Source organism: Papaver somniferum, chromosome 1 (assembly GCF_003573695.1).
Source record: "Papaver somniferum cultivar HN1 chromosome 1, ASM357369v1, whole genome shotgun sequence".
Taxonomy (NCBI): Eukaryota; Viridiplantae; Streptophyta; class Magnoliopsida; order Ranunculales; family Papaveraceae; genus Papaver; species Papaver somniferum.
In genome coordinates, this window is record NC_039358.1 from 45,290,284 (window position 1) to 45,306,647 (window position 16,364).

Genomic DNA, 16,364 nt, shown 5'->3' on the forward strand with positions numbered 1-16,364 from the left:
TTTATTAGATGCAATTAGGAAAATTCCTTCTTATGCCAAGTTCCTTAAGGATATGTGTACGCGAAAGCGAAAACTTAGCGTCCATAAGAAAGCCTTTTTATCTAGTCATGTAAGTTCAATCATTCAGAACACTACCACTCCAAAGTACAATGACCCAGGTTCCCCAACCATTGCTTGAACAATAGGTAAACACCGGGTAGAAAGAGCTTTACTTGACTTAGGAGCCAGTGTGAACTTACTGTCATACCATGTGTACTTACAGCTAGGTCTTGGTGAAATGAAACCTACTCAGATAACACTGCAGTTAGCTGATAGGTCTGTCAAAATTCCTCGAGGAGTTATCGAGGATGTTCTTATTGAGGTCGACAAGTTTATTTATCCTGTGGATTTTGTGGTCTTAGATACCCAACCTGTCCCTGACCCAGAGAACCAGATACCTGTGATTTTAGGTCGCCCATTTTTAGCTACGTCTAATGCGATCATAAACTGGCGAAATGGTATTATGAATCTATCTTTTGGTCATATGACTATTGAGTTAAATATTTTTAATATCAATAATCTACATTCTGAGCTAGATGACACGTGCATTGAAGAGGTGAACATGATAGGAACCTTAGTTCAGGAGTCGTTACCAAATATCGCATCGGAAGATCCATTAGAGAGTTGTCTAACCCACTTTAACATGGATTTCGACGAAGATAGCAACATTGAACAAGTGAATGCTATGTTGGATTCTATTCCTATGTTAGATACTGATAAATGGAAAGCTAGGTTCGAACCATTACAAGATTTTGAGTCTACCTTAATCCCTTGTTTAGAAGAGCCACCTAAGTTGGACCCTAAATCTGAATTCTTAGGGCCATCTAAGACTTTGCCTGTGATTATAGCATCCAATCAGGACAGCAGGCCAGAAATCATGTTTCAAGACAATAAAAAAACTCTAGGGTTGACCATACAGGATATGAAACATATAAGTCCTACAGGTAGTATACCTCAAAAGAATTTAGAGGATGAACCACCCCATTATAATTCAGAGAAAGCAATTGACCTTTTTCAGGAACCTGATGGTCTAGAAGTTAGGAATATTGTGACTAGTCTATTTAGAGACACCCAAAATTCTAAGTTTGGGGGTAGTGATCGTCAAATAGAAGTCCCTAACTTGGGACTCGATCCTACTGCATATGAGGTATCACTTGAGTCTATTCCTACTCCTCAACCCGATCCTCCTGATATTATCCAGGAGGAAATTCAACTATTAAAGTCCCGTTTTTCGGATGAATCTATTTTTCAAGACACTCATATGAATCCCAATCCAGTTGTCTTGCAAGAAAATTTCAATGAGGTTGTTCTCCTTATGTTATTTTTTCTGATCCTGTGCAGTTGTTTCATATTAGTGGCAGTTTTATTTGGTTTTGATGACCCACAGTTATTTCGACTACTGATATATGATTTGAAAGGTAACTAGCCATTTTATGAAACTTGATGTCTGGCTGAAGACTTTAAACTTAGAACTTCTTAGGAGGTAACCCAATCTCATGCAACACGGTAATAACTTTCCTTAAATCTTTTGCTTCAATGGTAACTGTTTCTCCTTGTTCATGCTTTTAATTTCATCTTTAGAACATTGAGGACAATGTTAGATTTAAGTTTGGGGGTGGGGTAGAAAGTTTTTGTTTTAAATAAACTCCAGAGCCTAGAAATTTATGCATATTAAGGATAGCACTAACCAACCTAAGTGCATGGAAGCATTTTGGTTGTAGGAGTTGAGGAACCAATCTGATTAGATGGAAACATCTAAAGAGTCTATTCATAAAAGCACAGAGATCAGGTGTTAGAAATAACATGATAGTTTCACCAAATCTCGTTAAGTCCTTTTCACTTCTATTTTTATTTTATTTTGTTTTTAAACTATGTACTCTAAGTGATTAGGTGGGGCTCACGATTCAAGTTGTTACCAATGCTATGGTGAATTAGAGTGATTGAGATACCATGAAAAAAAAATGGTAGTTACCAAAAAGTTGAAAAAAATTTATTATGAAAAAACAAAGAAAAAAAATTGAGACCAGACCATTTGACCAAAAGGAATAAATTCAATAAAGTCGACCACTGGTACCCTTGTATATGCCAGTTGTGTTGACCTAGAGTTAGGTTATCGACCACTGGTTCCCTTGTATATGCCAGTGTGTTGATATTAGTCAGACTAATATCTCAATCCATTAGGATAGGTTCATTTTGGCGGAGGCCTTCAGACAGATATGGGAAACGCCGTTCACTTAGTAAACATCAAAACCATCTATGTTTTTATATATTCATCTTCTTGATCTATCCATGTGATTAGTTTTGACTCCGGATACTGATGTCCATAGTGCGACTATCTGAGTAGAGCTCTGTCACTTTATATGAATTTTAGTATGCTTGAGTGCAAACTCGTGTACATCAATTGGAATTTTCGCATCAGGGTACTTCCTCCTGTAGTCGATAAGTATGCCAACCAAGGAGATTCTTTAGTGCCTTCCAAGGTTCTGGGTAGATAGCTAAGGTCTGGAGTAAAGGTTTTGTGGGTATATCTCTTGTAAGCCCTCCGGAGACAACACTCCGCCACTAGGGCCACCTAGGGGTTTAAAGGCTTATTGCATACGCTAAATGCAATCGACGATGCTTGCGTCAGTGAGTTAGGATTTTATTTTATTTTATTTTGCTCGAGGACTAGAAAATAATAGGTTTGGGGGTATTTGATAGACACATTTTTGTGTCTAATTTGTCTCGATTCTATATATTGATAGTGCTCATTTTTGTACTTATTATGGTATTTTATGTGTGTGTAGATATTTTTGGCCAATAAACATTTTTGGAAAAATCTGCTCGAAAAGTTGCGCGGGGCACCCCCGGAGGACACTTGCTATTCGGACCCCTCAAACGGATAAGGGGCGACCAATTACTAAGGGGCATCCATTTCAGGGCAGTTGCTAAAGGGAGACCAGCAAATGATAGGGGGAGGTCACTTTCTTCTCAAAATTCGAATATTTTTTTGGCGGGAAAAATAACCAGTGAGCAACCAAATTTTCGTTTGGATTTCGAAGATGTTTGAGTGAGATTCAATCGCTGAAATTTGCTGGGCTAGACGTGATTCAACTAAACAAGCCTGATATGTGCGCTGGAATCAATCGAATTGGGCTGGATAGTCAAAATAAGGAAACAGAGTTTGAGTTTTGCACGGGTCTCTGTTTGGGTTGATTTTTGGTAATTCAGGGAGACTAAACGCGTGAAATTGTTTCCTAAGGTAGTATTCTATCTAAGAAAGAGTTTAAGACAATCGGTAAAGCTCAGAATTGGCTAGGGAAGTCGGCAGAAGAGATTATTGCCGTGACTTGCACGTAAAGAAAAAGCGAGAATTAATCGCTATTTTTAGGTTTCTGAGTAGTATAAAAGGTGTGTTTAAGTCCCAGGAAAGGTAACGAAGTTATTGGAGCAGTTGCAGAGGAGTTAGAAACACTACAGAGCCATATTGATCAAGTTGCAGGAAACCGTATTCTGCTGCTGCTGAAGAACATCCGCTGCAAATAAAAACATCGTCTCAAATTTGTAACGCTGCTCCAGTGACTTCTTTGTAATAGTCAGTCCTTTGTCTTGCAACGCCAATACATCGTTGCAAACATCCAGTGTTATAGTTTTTCATCTTTAATCAACTTTTGAGAAACAAACATGTATTTTGAGCAAGTGATTAATATGAGGAGATAAACCCCATTGCTGAGGCGATATAGGAAGCTATTTTTCCAACAAGAAGTGGTATATTCTATTTTATTTATTTGTTTGCAATTATTTTATGATTATTTTCCTTAGTTGAAAATTGTTTGAATGATCCTTGTTAAGCAATTGTGATTTCTTTTGATAGAACATACTTGGACCTAGGTTTTTGATGTTCCATGCTTTGGATTTACACTTGTTATTTTGAGAATCTACTAGTTGCAATAAGTTAGAATCAACTTGAACGAGAAAATTGCATAAATATAAATATTGGGATTAAATCACTTTGAACTTTGAAAATAGTGGAATCTTAGCCTAAGTGTTCTTTTAATATTGATATCATCTTTGATTGAGTTTGTGACAATTTTTAGTTTGTTTTCTATTTTAGTTTTAGAATTTAAGTCTATATTTTATCCTTCGCAAGTCTGAGAATCGAACCACTTTTACCACTATCTCAAAACCACATCACTACACAACATCATCAATTGATTTACTTCATTGAATCTCACGAATATTCAACAGAAGAAGAAGAACAGAGAAAGAAGGAAAGAAAGAAGACGAAGAAAGAGAAAGAAGAATAAGAAATGAGAGCTTATCCTCTCAATTGAGTTGATAAGGCCGACCAGATTCTACTGAGGCACCCACGATCTGGATAAGGGCTGCCAAGGCAGTTAACTATAAAATGACTATTTTTCATTTAAGCAAACCCGATGATATATTCTTCGTCCGATATCCGATTAACACGTTCGAGTGGTCCATTCTGCATAACTTTTTGAGACATATCCAATGGTACTAGTTTCGTATCTAGATCGTTGTTAGATAAATTCCTATTAATTAACATTCGTGTTAAACTAATCGAGTTATTATCGGCTAATGTGTCACCTGACTGGTCTAATAGCGTTGACGAGATTGCGAGTCCTTACAAATATCACGGGTTGTGCGTAGTTCAATCAACTGGAAAATCCGACATTGATTGAGTGATAGTAATTGATTGGCACTTGGGCATTGGTCTTTGGTACCGTCCAGGTTATTTCTCATATCAATCGGGCTCACATATTTCTATCTGTTCGATTGCAGATTGTATTGAGGAATTGAGATATAACTCTTTGATATCTTTCTTGGTTGAGCTCGCTTTATAAGATGGTGCTCTCGGAATTATATTGGAGTTAGTCCATAAACTTCTGGTGTGTGTGTTATTTCTTTTTCTACATTATATTGTTTATATTTATAATTGAAATATATAAAACATGATAAACTACTAAGTCTAGATACCTGTTGAAAACGCGTGGGTACCAAAATACACCACCATGTTTTTCTTAGGAAATCCGACCTAGTTTGTTGGATACGACTTGATTAATTCTTGGACATTGGTTTTTGGTACCATCCAAGTAATCTCTTTGTGATTAGGTTCACAAACTTGTTTTTGTAAACGTTCTAATCGCAAGAGAGTGAGATATAACTCTAGATATTATATGAGAAACATTCCCCACACTTAAACTTTACATTGTCCTTAATGTAAATTTAGTCATTCAAAGTAAGATTCAAGGTGGGAAATTCGTAGAATGCTATGGAAAAATCAAAAATCAGAAAAAACTAAAATAAGACAAGAAAAAAATAAAAGATAAGAGATACAAAACCAATGGGTTGCCTCCCATGCAACACTTGGTTTAAAGTCGTCATCCCAACTTGCAAGACAAATTCCCCATACACCAACAATCTGAAAACTTGGGGATCCACCCATAGAACCTGTTTGGAAAACACTAGCTCCACACAAACATTATCACAATAAAACATAATTGAAGTTATTGTCCGATAGAAGTTTCCCCCACACTTATTCTTGTCCATACTTGGAAGTGTATAAAGAAGATAGAATTCATGAACTTTTACAGTTTTTTGTACCAAAACCTGCATAGTATGAGAACCAAGCATCTCTAATGAGGATCTCGAGAAATAAAATCATTTAACAATGTTCTCGAAGCACATTCAAACTAATAAGAGGTAAAGAAGAATAATCAATATGAAAAGGGTTAGACAAACCTTGCACAATCTCTTGTAACACGGAATCCTCTTCATCCTTGAAAAATTCAAGAGAACTATTTACCTCTTGTACATCGTGGTCCTCTATCAAACCTTGCAACCATTCTTTATTCGTTTCTGCCTTAAACAAAGTCTCGACATCAACATTATCGTTATAATCCTTTGCAAGCTCAATTGGGTCTTCCACAATATTAGTTAAATCGGTTACATTCTCAGCACACTCCTCTTTCTTGTTCGGCACATACTCTTTTGCGGATTCAAATCTTTCCATAAGGAACGTTTTTAGAGCACTCATTGCATCGTTCTCAAGCTCTACCTTTTGAATAGGTAATTGATCATTATAAAGATCAAGGATTGAGTAAGATACACTAGTGCCATCATGTTCCTCTTTGTCTTCATCTTGATCCCAGAAATATTCCATTGTACACCCTTGGGGGATGTCACCATGAGTTGGCTCAAGCGATGTATCTTCATAATCACCGTCACTTTTATAGTTAACATAATGTTGGTTGTCGTTGAATTTATTGTTGGTAATCTCAAATTCATCCTTTTAAATAGGTGAATGATCATTATTAAGATCAAGAGTTGATTTAACAACACAATTATCAACGCAAGTCCCGAGAGGTTGAAAGCATAATCATGATTTATAATGTGATTAATGTTTATTGTTTTGGGAGGATTTGAATTAAAGGCCCATTACATAGTCAGAGCCCAACATTATAAGTTGCACAGGCTTATAAATATCTTCGCGCAAACACTTTGCAGGCAGGTTGTCTACTATCTTCTTGTCACAACTAACTTGTCTGAATATCATGGTTAGGGTTCGGGAGTGTTAAAAGAATCAATTTGCGTGTAAAGGAGATCGGTAGATGTGAAATACTTGCCGCTTCTTTTAGACCTATTGCTAAATTTTGCGTAACGATGGAAAACAAGTGCTGATCTTATGAACAACCAAGAGACGAAGACTCCTCCTCCATCAGTTCTGTCGACTATTCTTACTCAGAAGAAGAAGGAGACAAATCCTACACATCTGATGAAGATGAAGATGAAGTAGCTATGACAGATTCAACAGCAACAAAAAACAGCAAAGAAATCGTATCAACAACTAAAAGACATTTGTTGGAGAGGCTGGAGAAGCTGGCTCAATAAAACATTGCAAAGTAGAATCGAACAATGGGTTTGTTCCCGGAATGCTGAAACCCCTTTTGTTTGGGTTCATGTGTATGCTTATTACAATAAGCATAAACTCTACGGAGGATATGGAGTTATTTTACGGGATTCAGCCAAGTTCTCAGTGGTTAGAAAATCTTTTTACACTCGAATACTGATGGGTGTAAAGGCTGCAGTCGCACTTGTTAAAAATCTCAGGTTCCTAGACTTCGTGTCGTGTGCAATTCAATTAAAATTCCAGGTATCATTTATCGGTTTTGGGACTGCAATGATTTTGCTTGCCGTGAAAGCGAAGATCATACATATATGTGCAAATGGTGTTGGAAGCATTTTACTTTGTCTGAGGGTTGTGATAGGGGTTTGGTGCCTCATGCCCGGGAAATTAGAGCTCTGACACATGAAGGTCCAGAGCTGCTAGAATTGACAGGGTATCTTAGGTCTTTGAATGAAGCGGCGTATTATCTTAGCAAAAATGGGAAAAAGGAATGGACTTAAGAGTTGAGAACAAGGAACAAATGATTGCATCTAGTGATCATGAGGGAACCGGTGAGATTAAATAATGTGATTTTCCTCAAGAGCTAAGACAGATTCTTTGGAGAGATGCCGAAGGTGTGTTTCGTAATATGCGCTTAGTAACGCAGGTATGAAGTGTTTTATACCTGTCTATCAAATTAACAAACAAATAGCAATTGAATTGATACTGTCGCTCGACTGCATAATTTCTTAATTGATTCGAGTATATAAGCGTAAAAAGGTTACAGCAACCATTTCAAGAACTAGCCTACACTTTGGTGCTGCAAAAGAACACTGGTACTGACCCTATTATTCGTTTGTACTGTTGTTCTTTTCATCATGTAAAGAACCAAAGTTGCTCCACTTTATAATCTAACTATCACAAAGCCAAACTAAGTTCTAGCTTTAAAGAATTCAAAGATATATTTAAACGGAATCAAGCAGTTGCCGAGGTCAAAGCTCCCCCATGGAAATTTGCAACCCCCACGAAATTGTGTGATAGGCTACTTTGTTGATCTTCTTCTTCATCACAGTCCTCTGTTTCCCAAAGGAAACTTGCGTATGCCGCATGAACATGACTGCAGTTGATAAGAAAAGAAAGATGGTGAGGACTTGGGGAAATGCTACATTTACTATATGAAAACAATGTTCAGAAGAGTAGGACATGATCCGAGATCAGGCTTGTACGACATGCTGATAAAAATATAAACATGTTTGATTTCTGGAACTAAGTGGTAGCATGCAAAAATTTTCAAGTGTGAACAGTACCTGCCCTCAGGAGCAGCTTGAACTGCACGCTCAAAGTAGCTTGAAGCTCTTTCATAATCATGATGGAGCTCCCAAACCAATCTAGCATATTGAGCTAAGATATCCCCGTCTCGAGGATCTGCTAGTACTGCTCGGGAGTAGTATTCATCAGCTCCCCAAAGATCTCCCTTGGACTTTAAAAACAAACAAAGCAAGTATTAGGGGTTTGCAAGAACATGCACATCAAGCAAATGACAAACCACAATAACAGAACACACAAAGTAATTTTTCACTTCTAACTACAAAATTTGTCCTTCATCTTTCTTCACCAACCGCGACATTTTTGGGTTCTATGTTCATTCTTGTGAAAATGAATGTTCTTGGACTAGCCAGTGCATACGTTAAGGGCATTGCTTGCGCTACAGTTGCATCACCAGTTCTTATGTTGCAATTCTATTGAATTGGCAATCTTGCCAATACTAATACAACAGCAAATGCAAACCATTTACAAATCTTAGCTAGTGTTGACAAATTTGTCTGCACTTGATAATGTATCAAAGCTAGGAAGTACGATTTAATAATCATATAAACTTTTAGCGGGATATGTAAATTCGATATGCTGTGATGACTTGCCCAAAACCAACATGTGCACTATTTAACTACGACAGGGTTCATGAATGTCCCAATTCTAAATTTGGTATGGCGCTGTGATGAACTTGAAATACATGTAAGTTTTTCGACTACCTCATGCCAAAACCATGTAATCTATTGCATTTACGGGTCCATGAATGAATGTCCCTATTCTAAGCTTCAACTCATGTTTTTATCTGTATGTTTGACATAACATCACATTCTATGAGAACCTTCCATTCTGATTTTAAATTCTGGTGGCTTATGATGGGCAATGCCCCCCTGTGTTAGACTTAGACCTAATTAACTTCATCAATCAAAATACTAAAAGCATGAAAAGTGAATTTGATAAACAAACTCTTCACCTTATAAAGAAATTGAGCATAATTTCTTAGAAACAAGGCACTAGAAGGATGTTCTTCAACCATCTTCTTATAATACTCTCCAATTTCTTTATCATTCTCAAAACCACCTTGTCCAAACTTTGCAAAATTAAAACTGTTGGAAAACGATTAATAAAAAAATATATTTTTTTAAAGTTTTAATAAAAAATTATAATTTATTGTTTTCTTTTGTGAATGAATTTTAGTCCCACATTGTGGAGTTTCCAATTTTTAGTAGTTTTAAGAAACTATATAAACTTATTAGTCCCACATTGTGGAGTTTCCACTTCTTAAATTGTTTTATTCCATTATATAAAGAAATTCACTACTTTTATAAAATCTATGGGAAAAGGGTTGCTCTATATTTTAGAGGGACCCCTAAGGGAAACTATTTTATAGCGTTTCTTAAGAATTCGTGATTTTCCTTAACGGTTTTTTCGGAGTTGCCAAGCTCAAGTTGAGCATCTACTACATATGCTAGTAGTAGGTGTAGTAGGGTGTTTCATCCTGGAGATATCCGTCCTGTGAGGGCTATAGCATCACTCTTGAGTGTAGTCGGGCGCTAATGTCTTAAGGAAACGTGTTGAACACGTGACTCACTCTGTTTTTCCAAAGTTTTGCCTTGTTGCTGTTGCGGAGATATGGGGAGCTCATTCGTTTCATCAAATCGATCACTTCCATTATAAAGGAGCTAAGTATCAATAACTTTTGCTTATTTGATTTTTCCTTGTTTTGATTATTGCACCCAACAAAAACCACCACCGCCGCCGCCACCACTACCTCCATCAACACCAATTCCAAATCCTGTTGCAAGAAACATTGATGGGTTCATATCATCTTGACCCACATACTGAAATTCATTAAACTGATTATCTTCATCGTTTTCTTGAATCAAACCCATTTTCTCACCACCAAAAGTAAATTCACCACTACCCATAGACATAATATTCTCCCCAATGGTTACAGACCTTTGTAATGACCCATCCTTTTCATCTTCATAATCTTCTTCATCATCATCTTCAAACCCACCGTTTGAATTGTAAACAGAGAATGAAGGAATTGACTGCAACATTGAAGTAGTTCTTTTTGAAGATTTAAATGGGTTGTTGTTTGATGAAAACTGACTAAACAAATCTTGATCTTCCATATCAGAAGAAGCAGCGGCAAGTCCTTTCAAATTCCCATCAGATTGAGCTCTTCTAAACCCATTACTACTACTAGTATCTGAAGAATCAGAAACCCCACTAATAGAACGAGTTAACGATGAAGCATTATTACAAGTACTGTATGAGCTAAAGTTAATGCTATTACCACCATGAGTGAATGAGATTTTCTTTAGCACTTCAGAATTTGGGTTGTGGGTTTCATAGTCTCTGTGATTTGGACTCTCTGAATATGAAGAAAGTAGAGATCCAAGAAGTGGTGTTGATGAACTTCTAAGCATCATCTTTATTTTTTGAAGCTTAATTGGTTTGAGTAGAAACCAAGTACAGAGAAAAATGAAATGAAATCTTGAGCCAAGTACCAGAAATATTTAGTCATATGATAATAATGTTATCTTGGTGCTGTCTGGCTCTCTAGATTTGGCTGCATTTTGATTCAACCGTGTAAGATGCAAAATGGTTGAAGGATTTTGTTGCGGTGATTGAACGGTTGTGATAAAAGGTAATGAGATAGTTTGGCCGTGTATCACAATAGAAACGATGGAAAAGGCTCTTTTTGCTTTGTCTCGTTTTGGTGGGTGGTAGACAGGTTCACATGGCGAATGGTCAATTGATAACTTTGATTGATGTACTTGCAAGTGGCATTTAACACACCAAACATGCAAAAGTGCAATTTTTCTCCGTTATTGTCGAATGAAGCTTCATATAAATCACACACCACGGAGAAGGATGACACATAGAGACACTAACAAGATGTTTGGCAACTAGAAATATAAGTCTTTTCTTGAGTTTTGGAAAAACTTTGCATAAGCAAAAATCAATACTAGAAGTCAAAAGGAAAATTTAGAAGTCTTGCTAAATTTCGATCCCTAACCCAACGTCTGGCGACTCTCGCTTTCAGAAATCGAAAAATAACTTTATTTTTAATATTAAGAATATATTCCGTGAAGTTATTAGCAAAAGCAATTTGCTTCATAATAATATATTTTTCTATATCTAGAAATTATTATGAGGTCATGTTTTCAAATTAGTTTCCAATTTTTCGACTTATAAAAAACAATTGAGTCGAAAAATAACTCCTGAAATGTATCCAAACACCTTCTGAAAGAAAGTTCCGATGTTTTTGACTTATAAAAATGACTTTTTTGGTTCCCAGACACCAACCAATAAATTCACTTTGGGGCATCCAGAACCTTTGCTCTTTAACTTCTGAGCAACATTTCTGGGAATGCTCCGGCTGCTGGTCACCTATGCCATTGCCAGCCAGCCAGAGCTAACAAATGAGAGTGACAAGCTAGAATAGAGACTAGAGAGGAAAAGTACCATTTGGATTGCGGGACACAACACGAACGGTGGGAAATATAAAACAAAGTACTGTTACTGTACAACACAAAACATAGAACATTAAAGAAGGTGGTCATGTACTCATGTTTGTTTGTTTTGAAAAATATCAACGGTGACAGTGTAAATACACACCATACACCAGAGGCATAGACACAACTTGCTGCCTCAAACAAGTCCCTATGCGGACAGCTAGTAATAAACTATGGACCGTGGTTCAAGCCTTCAAGTTTCAACGTGGAAAGCTATTTCAAGTACGTGTCACTCTGCCTGCCGTTCCTGGAGAATATTCATTGCTGATACGACCAGGAAATGAATTACTCTCTTACGCATTTCTATGTTACGATCCCCATCAGTTTTGGGAACTGGTTCCGGTCTTTGACTCATGGACCCACACGGAGAACCCCTAGCCACGGTGGACACTTTTGGCCTATTGAGACAGCCCCCAAGGTGGTCAAAATAGTGTAACCATGGAATTGCCAATCTGAACTCTCCAAACGAAAATGATCAACACCCGGATTTTATCCCCAAGAATGCGCCCTGTGAGAGAAATTGTAGCGCCCAATCCTACATTTCCCCGTGTGGGAATTAAGTGTTTGACCCTCTCTCACTCTTTCTTACTCTCTTGGCATTTGGCTGATTCGGATTTTTCAAGCCCACGTGGAAGAGAGGGCCAAAACAATAACATGTACGGTTATTTTATTAAATTCATCTGCTGACGTCAATTATAAGAAATTGAATATCCCACAAGTACCCTTCTCACTTTTTGTTCTGAGAAACAGATCGAGAGAGAATATGAGACGAAATCGAAATCGAGATCAAGAGAAAGAGAAAGATAAAGAGAAAATGAGAAATAGATCGAGAGAGATAAACAATGGATTTCTAATTGATATTACATTGATGTTTCAGATTCAGTTTGATAGCCTCAAATAAATCTGTTCAAGCTTAATAAGATATTTGTTTGATCTACAACTTGTAATGATAAACAGGTTTGATCTCACTTTTGTGTTTTAATTTTTATTTTATTTTTTCCTTTTCCAAGGTTTAATCACAGTATTCATCGATTTCTAGCTATATATTTGATTAGTGTGTACAAAAAAAAAAGGAATTTAAATGAGATGTTTTGTTTGTTCTTGTAAATATTTGTTTAAATGAGATATTTTGTTTGTTTTTGATTTTATGTTAATTTCCCTTTTATTTCCCTGTTGCAATTCACTTTACTAATTTTCATGTTTTTAATTTGAGTTACTCAGGTGTAGATAATATCCCTGAAACTGGGAAGATAATTGACGAACTGAAAGAAAATAATGCAGCTACTGAATCTAGAGGTTCTATGGATAGTGTTTCGTATCCAGGTATTGTTCATGATTTTTCTTTAATTTTTCGTGTTCGTCGTTTTCGTATCTAGAGATGTTTGCTAGTTCGTATTGTTGTTTTGGATTTGTGAGAGGTGATGAAGATATAAAATATGGTGATTGTCAAGAAAAACCAAATTCAATGTAACTTTCAATTTGAAGTGAAGTAATCTGATATAATTACATTGAACTGATTGTCAAGACGAACAAAAACAAACCAGCTGTTATATGTTTTGCAAAATGTGCAGTGGCTGGAATGTCATGGACGCATGGCTAGACATCATCCTAGTCAAGATTTGTTGGATGTTATTACTGCTTAGAAACACAAATGTGCTGCTCTGATTAGAAAAACGTGAAACCTGTTTTGCTTTGTAAAATAAATACTAGTACCTTTAAAAATAGAGACCATCTGTTTTGAATTAGTAATTTGTGAACATTTGGGTTTAGCAATTTCGTGTTTGGAAGAAACTTTTTATATGACAGACATTGAAAGTATTTGGTAGTTGTCTTTTTAGAGAGAAAAAATGTCATTTCTTCATGTGCAGATATTATGCATAGTGGTTTCTTTGAATAAGTTTTTCCAGATCTTTTTTGCTAGTTTTTCCTAAGTGCTTCCATTATGCATTGTTATTTTTTGTTCAGATTCCAAAGGAAGAGAAAAACCTTAGGCCTAATGATCACGGAATCATGTCGTCCTTGATTCTCACTTGTATATTAAGAAAGGAAAATACTTTCATAGATTTCAGGGATAAATTCCATTCAAACAAGCCGTTGACATGCTAATAGAGACTTCACTCTTCTTTAGAAACTACTATACCCAACAGAAGGAACTTTTCTCGATTGGACCCTACTCCTAATTTCAGAGTACAACTATTATGCATAATGTGTTTCTTTTACACTTTTTTTTTTTTACTTCTGAAATGCTAGTATCCTTGCAATTTCATTTGGTTTTTTAATCTTCCTTCCTCTATGTGTCTCGCCATTGTTATGCTCTATAATTAATCAAGCTCTGTTTTGTAACTTATTTTCTCTTACTTACTTATGAAGTAGGATGACAGATGTTTATACTCATTCACTTAGTGGCAACAACCTGTGTTATGTAAATCAAAAGAAAAGTCATAGGCAACAAGGTTTCTTACAGTGCATAAACCAAAGAATTTGTGTGCAGGCTTTATACACTAAGAATATTACGTGCAAGCTTTCTGCACCAAAGAATTTGCGTGCAGACATTCTTCACAGTTCATGTGATTGTAAACTGAACTTAACTCTACATCTATGGTTTGTCTTCTTACGTGGAAACATTATTCACAGTTTTTTACGTGCAGACATTCTTCACAGTTCATGTGATTGTAAACTGAACTTAACTCTACATCTATGGTTTGTCTTCTTACGTGCAGATATTATTCACAGTTTTTTACGTGTAGACATTCTTCACAGTTCATGTTTTTTTCCCATTGTTATGCTTACTAAAAACATATCTTTAAAAGTTTGTCTTCTTACTAAAAAATTATTCACAACGTGTTGCTCGGCTGCCGATATGGGTCTCCAAAGGGGTTGTTTTACTACCAATCCTCACTTCCAATCCATATCATTGGTTATGCTCAAATTGCACAATTTGAATAAGCAATCGGATTTTTTGATCTTTTGCAGATCCATTCTAGTGAATCTTTTGTACAATTTGTCTGCTTGTCCTTGTTTGGGTGCATTGTAACTTGGTTAAAAAGTTCATACTCTACAATTCAGTATGTGTAGAAATTCTGCACACATTCAATATGTGTAGAAAATCTGTTGTTATATGTTTTGCAAAAATGTGCAGGTTGGTTCCTTTACAAGCTAAAAAATGGATGGATTGTATTTATGCAATGTGTGTGTATCGTTGCAGGGCATCTTGTCCTTCATATTGATGGAATCCTGGAGAGTTTTTTGGCTCTACTGCAATGTTTCATGATTGACAATAGGTCTTTGGTAGGCATTAATCTTTCTCTCTTATCCTTCTAAATCATTTGGTTGCTGTATGATGTTTTCCATATTTCCTGTTAGTTTGAATTACTGATAGAATTGGAAAATGAAAGAATAAACCAATTGGGTATTCGGTACTGTAATTTCTCTTAACGTACGTTTAATGAATGAACAATTTTCAATTTAGTTTTAGTATTTTCTGTAGTACAACTAGATCTTCTAATATCTTTAGAAATTGGTTATGTGACATATACCAAAGACTTTGTGTGCAGATTTTATCCACGGTTGGGTACAGGCTTTATTCATTAAATAATATTAAGTGCAGGCTTTATGTACTAAAGAATTTGCATGCATACCAACAAACTTTAATCTGGATATGTTGCTAACTAAAACCAACAAACTAGTTTTGCTAACTCGGTTGGTTGGTTTATGCAGGTCTCTCGATGCGGTTTACAATGATGGCAGTTGGATTTGATCTTGGAAACATCGCACCAGTAGATAGCGTAACTGGGATTGGTTATACTGAGTGGCTACTCTCAAAGGAGTGTTATCTCATATTCTACCAAATCGGTATCTTATTGTTAATGGGATGTATCTATTAATGGGATGTATCTTTCCCCATTGTTATGTTTCGTAATCAAGATCGAATGCATCTTGGTCATTAATGGGATGTATCTATTTGTCTTTCTTTTAATTTACAGTGTGACTTGTAAGGTTTTTCGTACAGGTATCCATGTTTTAGAGTCTTTCTTTTGTATAATTTTCCTCACGTGCAGACATTATTCACAACGTTTTCTTAGAGTGCAGATTTAATTCACAGTTTCTTTTGGTAATTATTCTTATGTGCTGAAATTATCCAATGTATATTCTAGAGTGCAGCTATTATCCATAGTTGCTTGAAAAACTTTCGATCAACATTATGTTACATAATCATTTCATATGATTTCGAGTAGAATTAATCCATGATTTAGATGTTAAAAAAAAAGAAGTTTATGAACTACTAATGAGGTTCATTTCATATTTAGGTTGCTTTGAGGTTTTCCAGCTTCAAGAGGGGTTGCATTGAGCAATTTGAACAATTCACGTTTTTCTTTACGCATTTTGATTTCTGAGTGCCTTCTCATTTTCAATTTTTTAAAAAATTGTACCCAATTTGAATTGTTCTCACATGAAACTATGCCAAAGATCAAAATGAAAAACCCATAAAAAATTGTTGTGAATAATACCTGCAGACGAAGATACCACTGTGAATAATACATGCACTCGTATAAACCTACAAATTCTGGAAACCCGTAAAACTACTGATGACGAAAATGCATCTG

At 36.0% G+C, this 16,364-nt stretch overlaps 1 protein-coding gene and 1 long non-coding RNA gene across 2 annotated transcripts; one reads left to right on the top strand and one right to left on the bottom strand.

Moving 5' to 3' along the window:
• Positions 1 to 7,900: 7,900 nt before the first annotated feature.
• LOC113299172 lies at positions 7,901 to 10,671 on the bottom strand. The gene is made up of 4 exons (XM_026548169.1): positions 10,076 to 10,671; positions 9,207 to 9,339; positions 8,233 to 8,405; positions 7,901 to 8,042 (listed from the first exon to the last, which is right to left on the bottom strand). Exons 1-4 carry the CDS (start codon positions 10,669 to 10,671, stop codon positions 7,901 to 7,903), a joined length of 1,044 nt encoding a protein of 347 aa, XP_026403954.1.
• A 1,826-nt stretch (positions 10,672 to 12,497) lies between these two features.
• Positions 12,498 to 15,875, top strand: LOC113284861. Its single transcript, XR_003328410.1, has 4 exons — positions 12,498 to 12,717; positions 12,982 to 13,083; positions 14,966 to 15,048; positions 15,478 to 15,875. It is a non-coding gene; the product is annotated as an uncharacterized LOC113284861 (long non-coding RNA).
• The last annotated feature ends 489 nt before the right edge of the window (positions 15,876 to 16,364 follow it).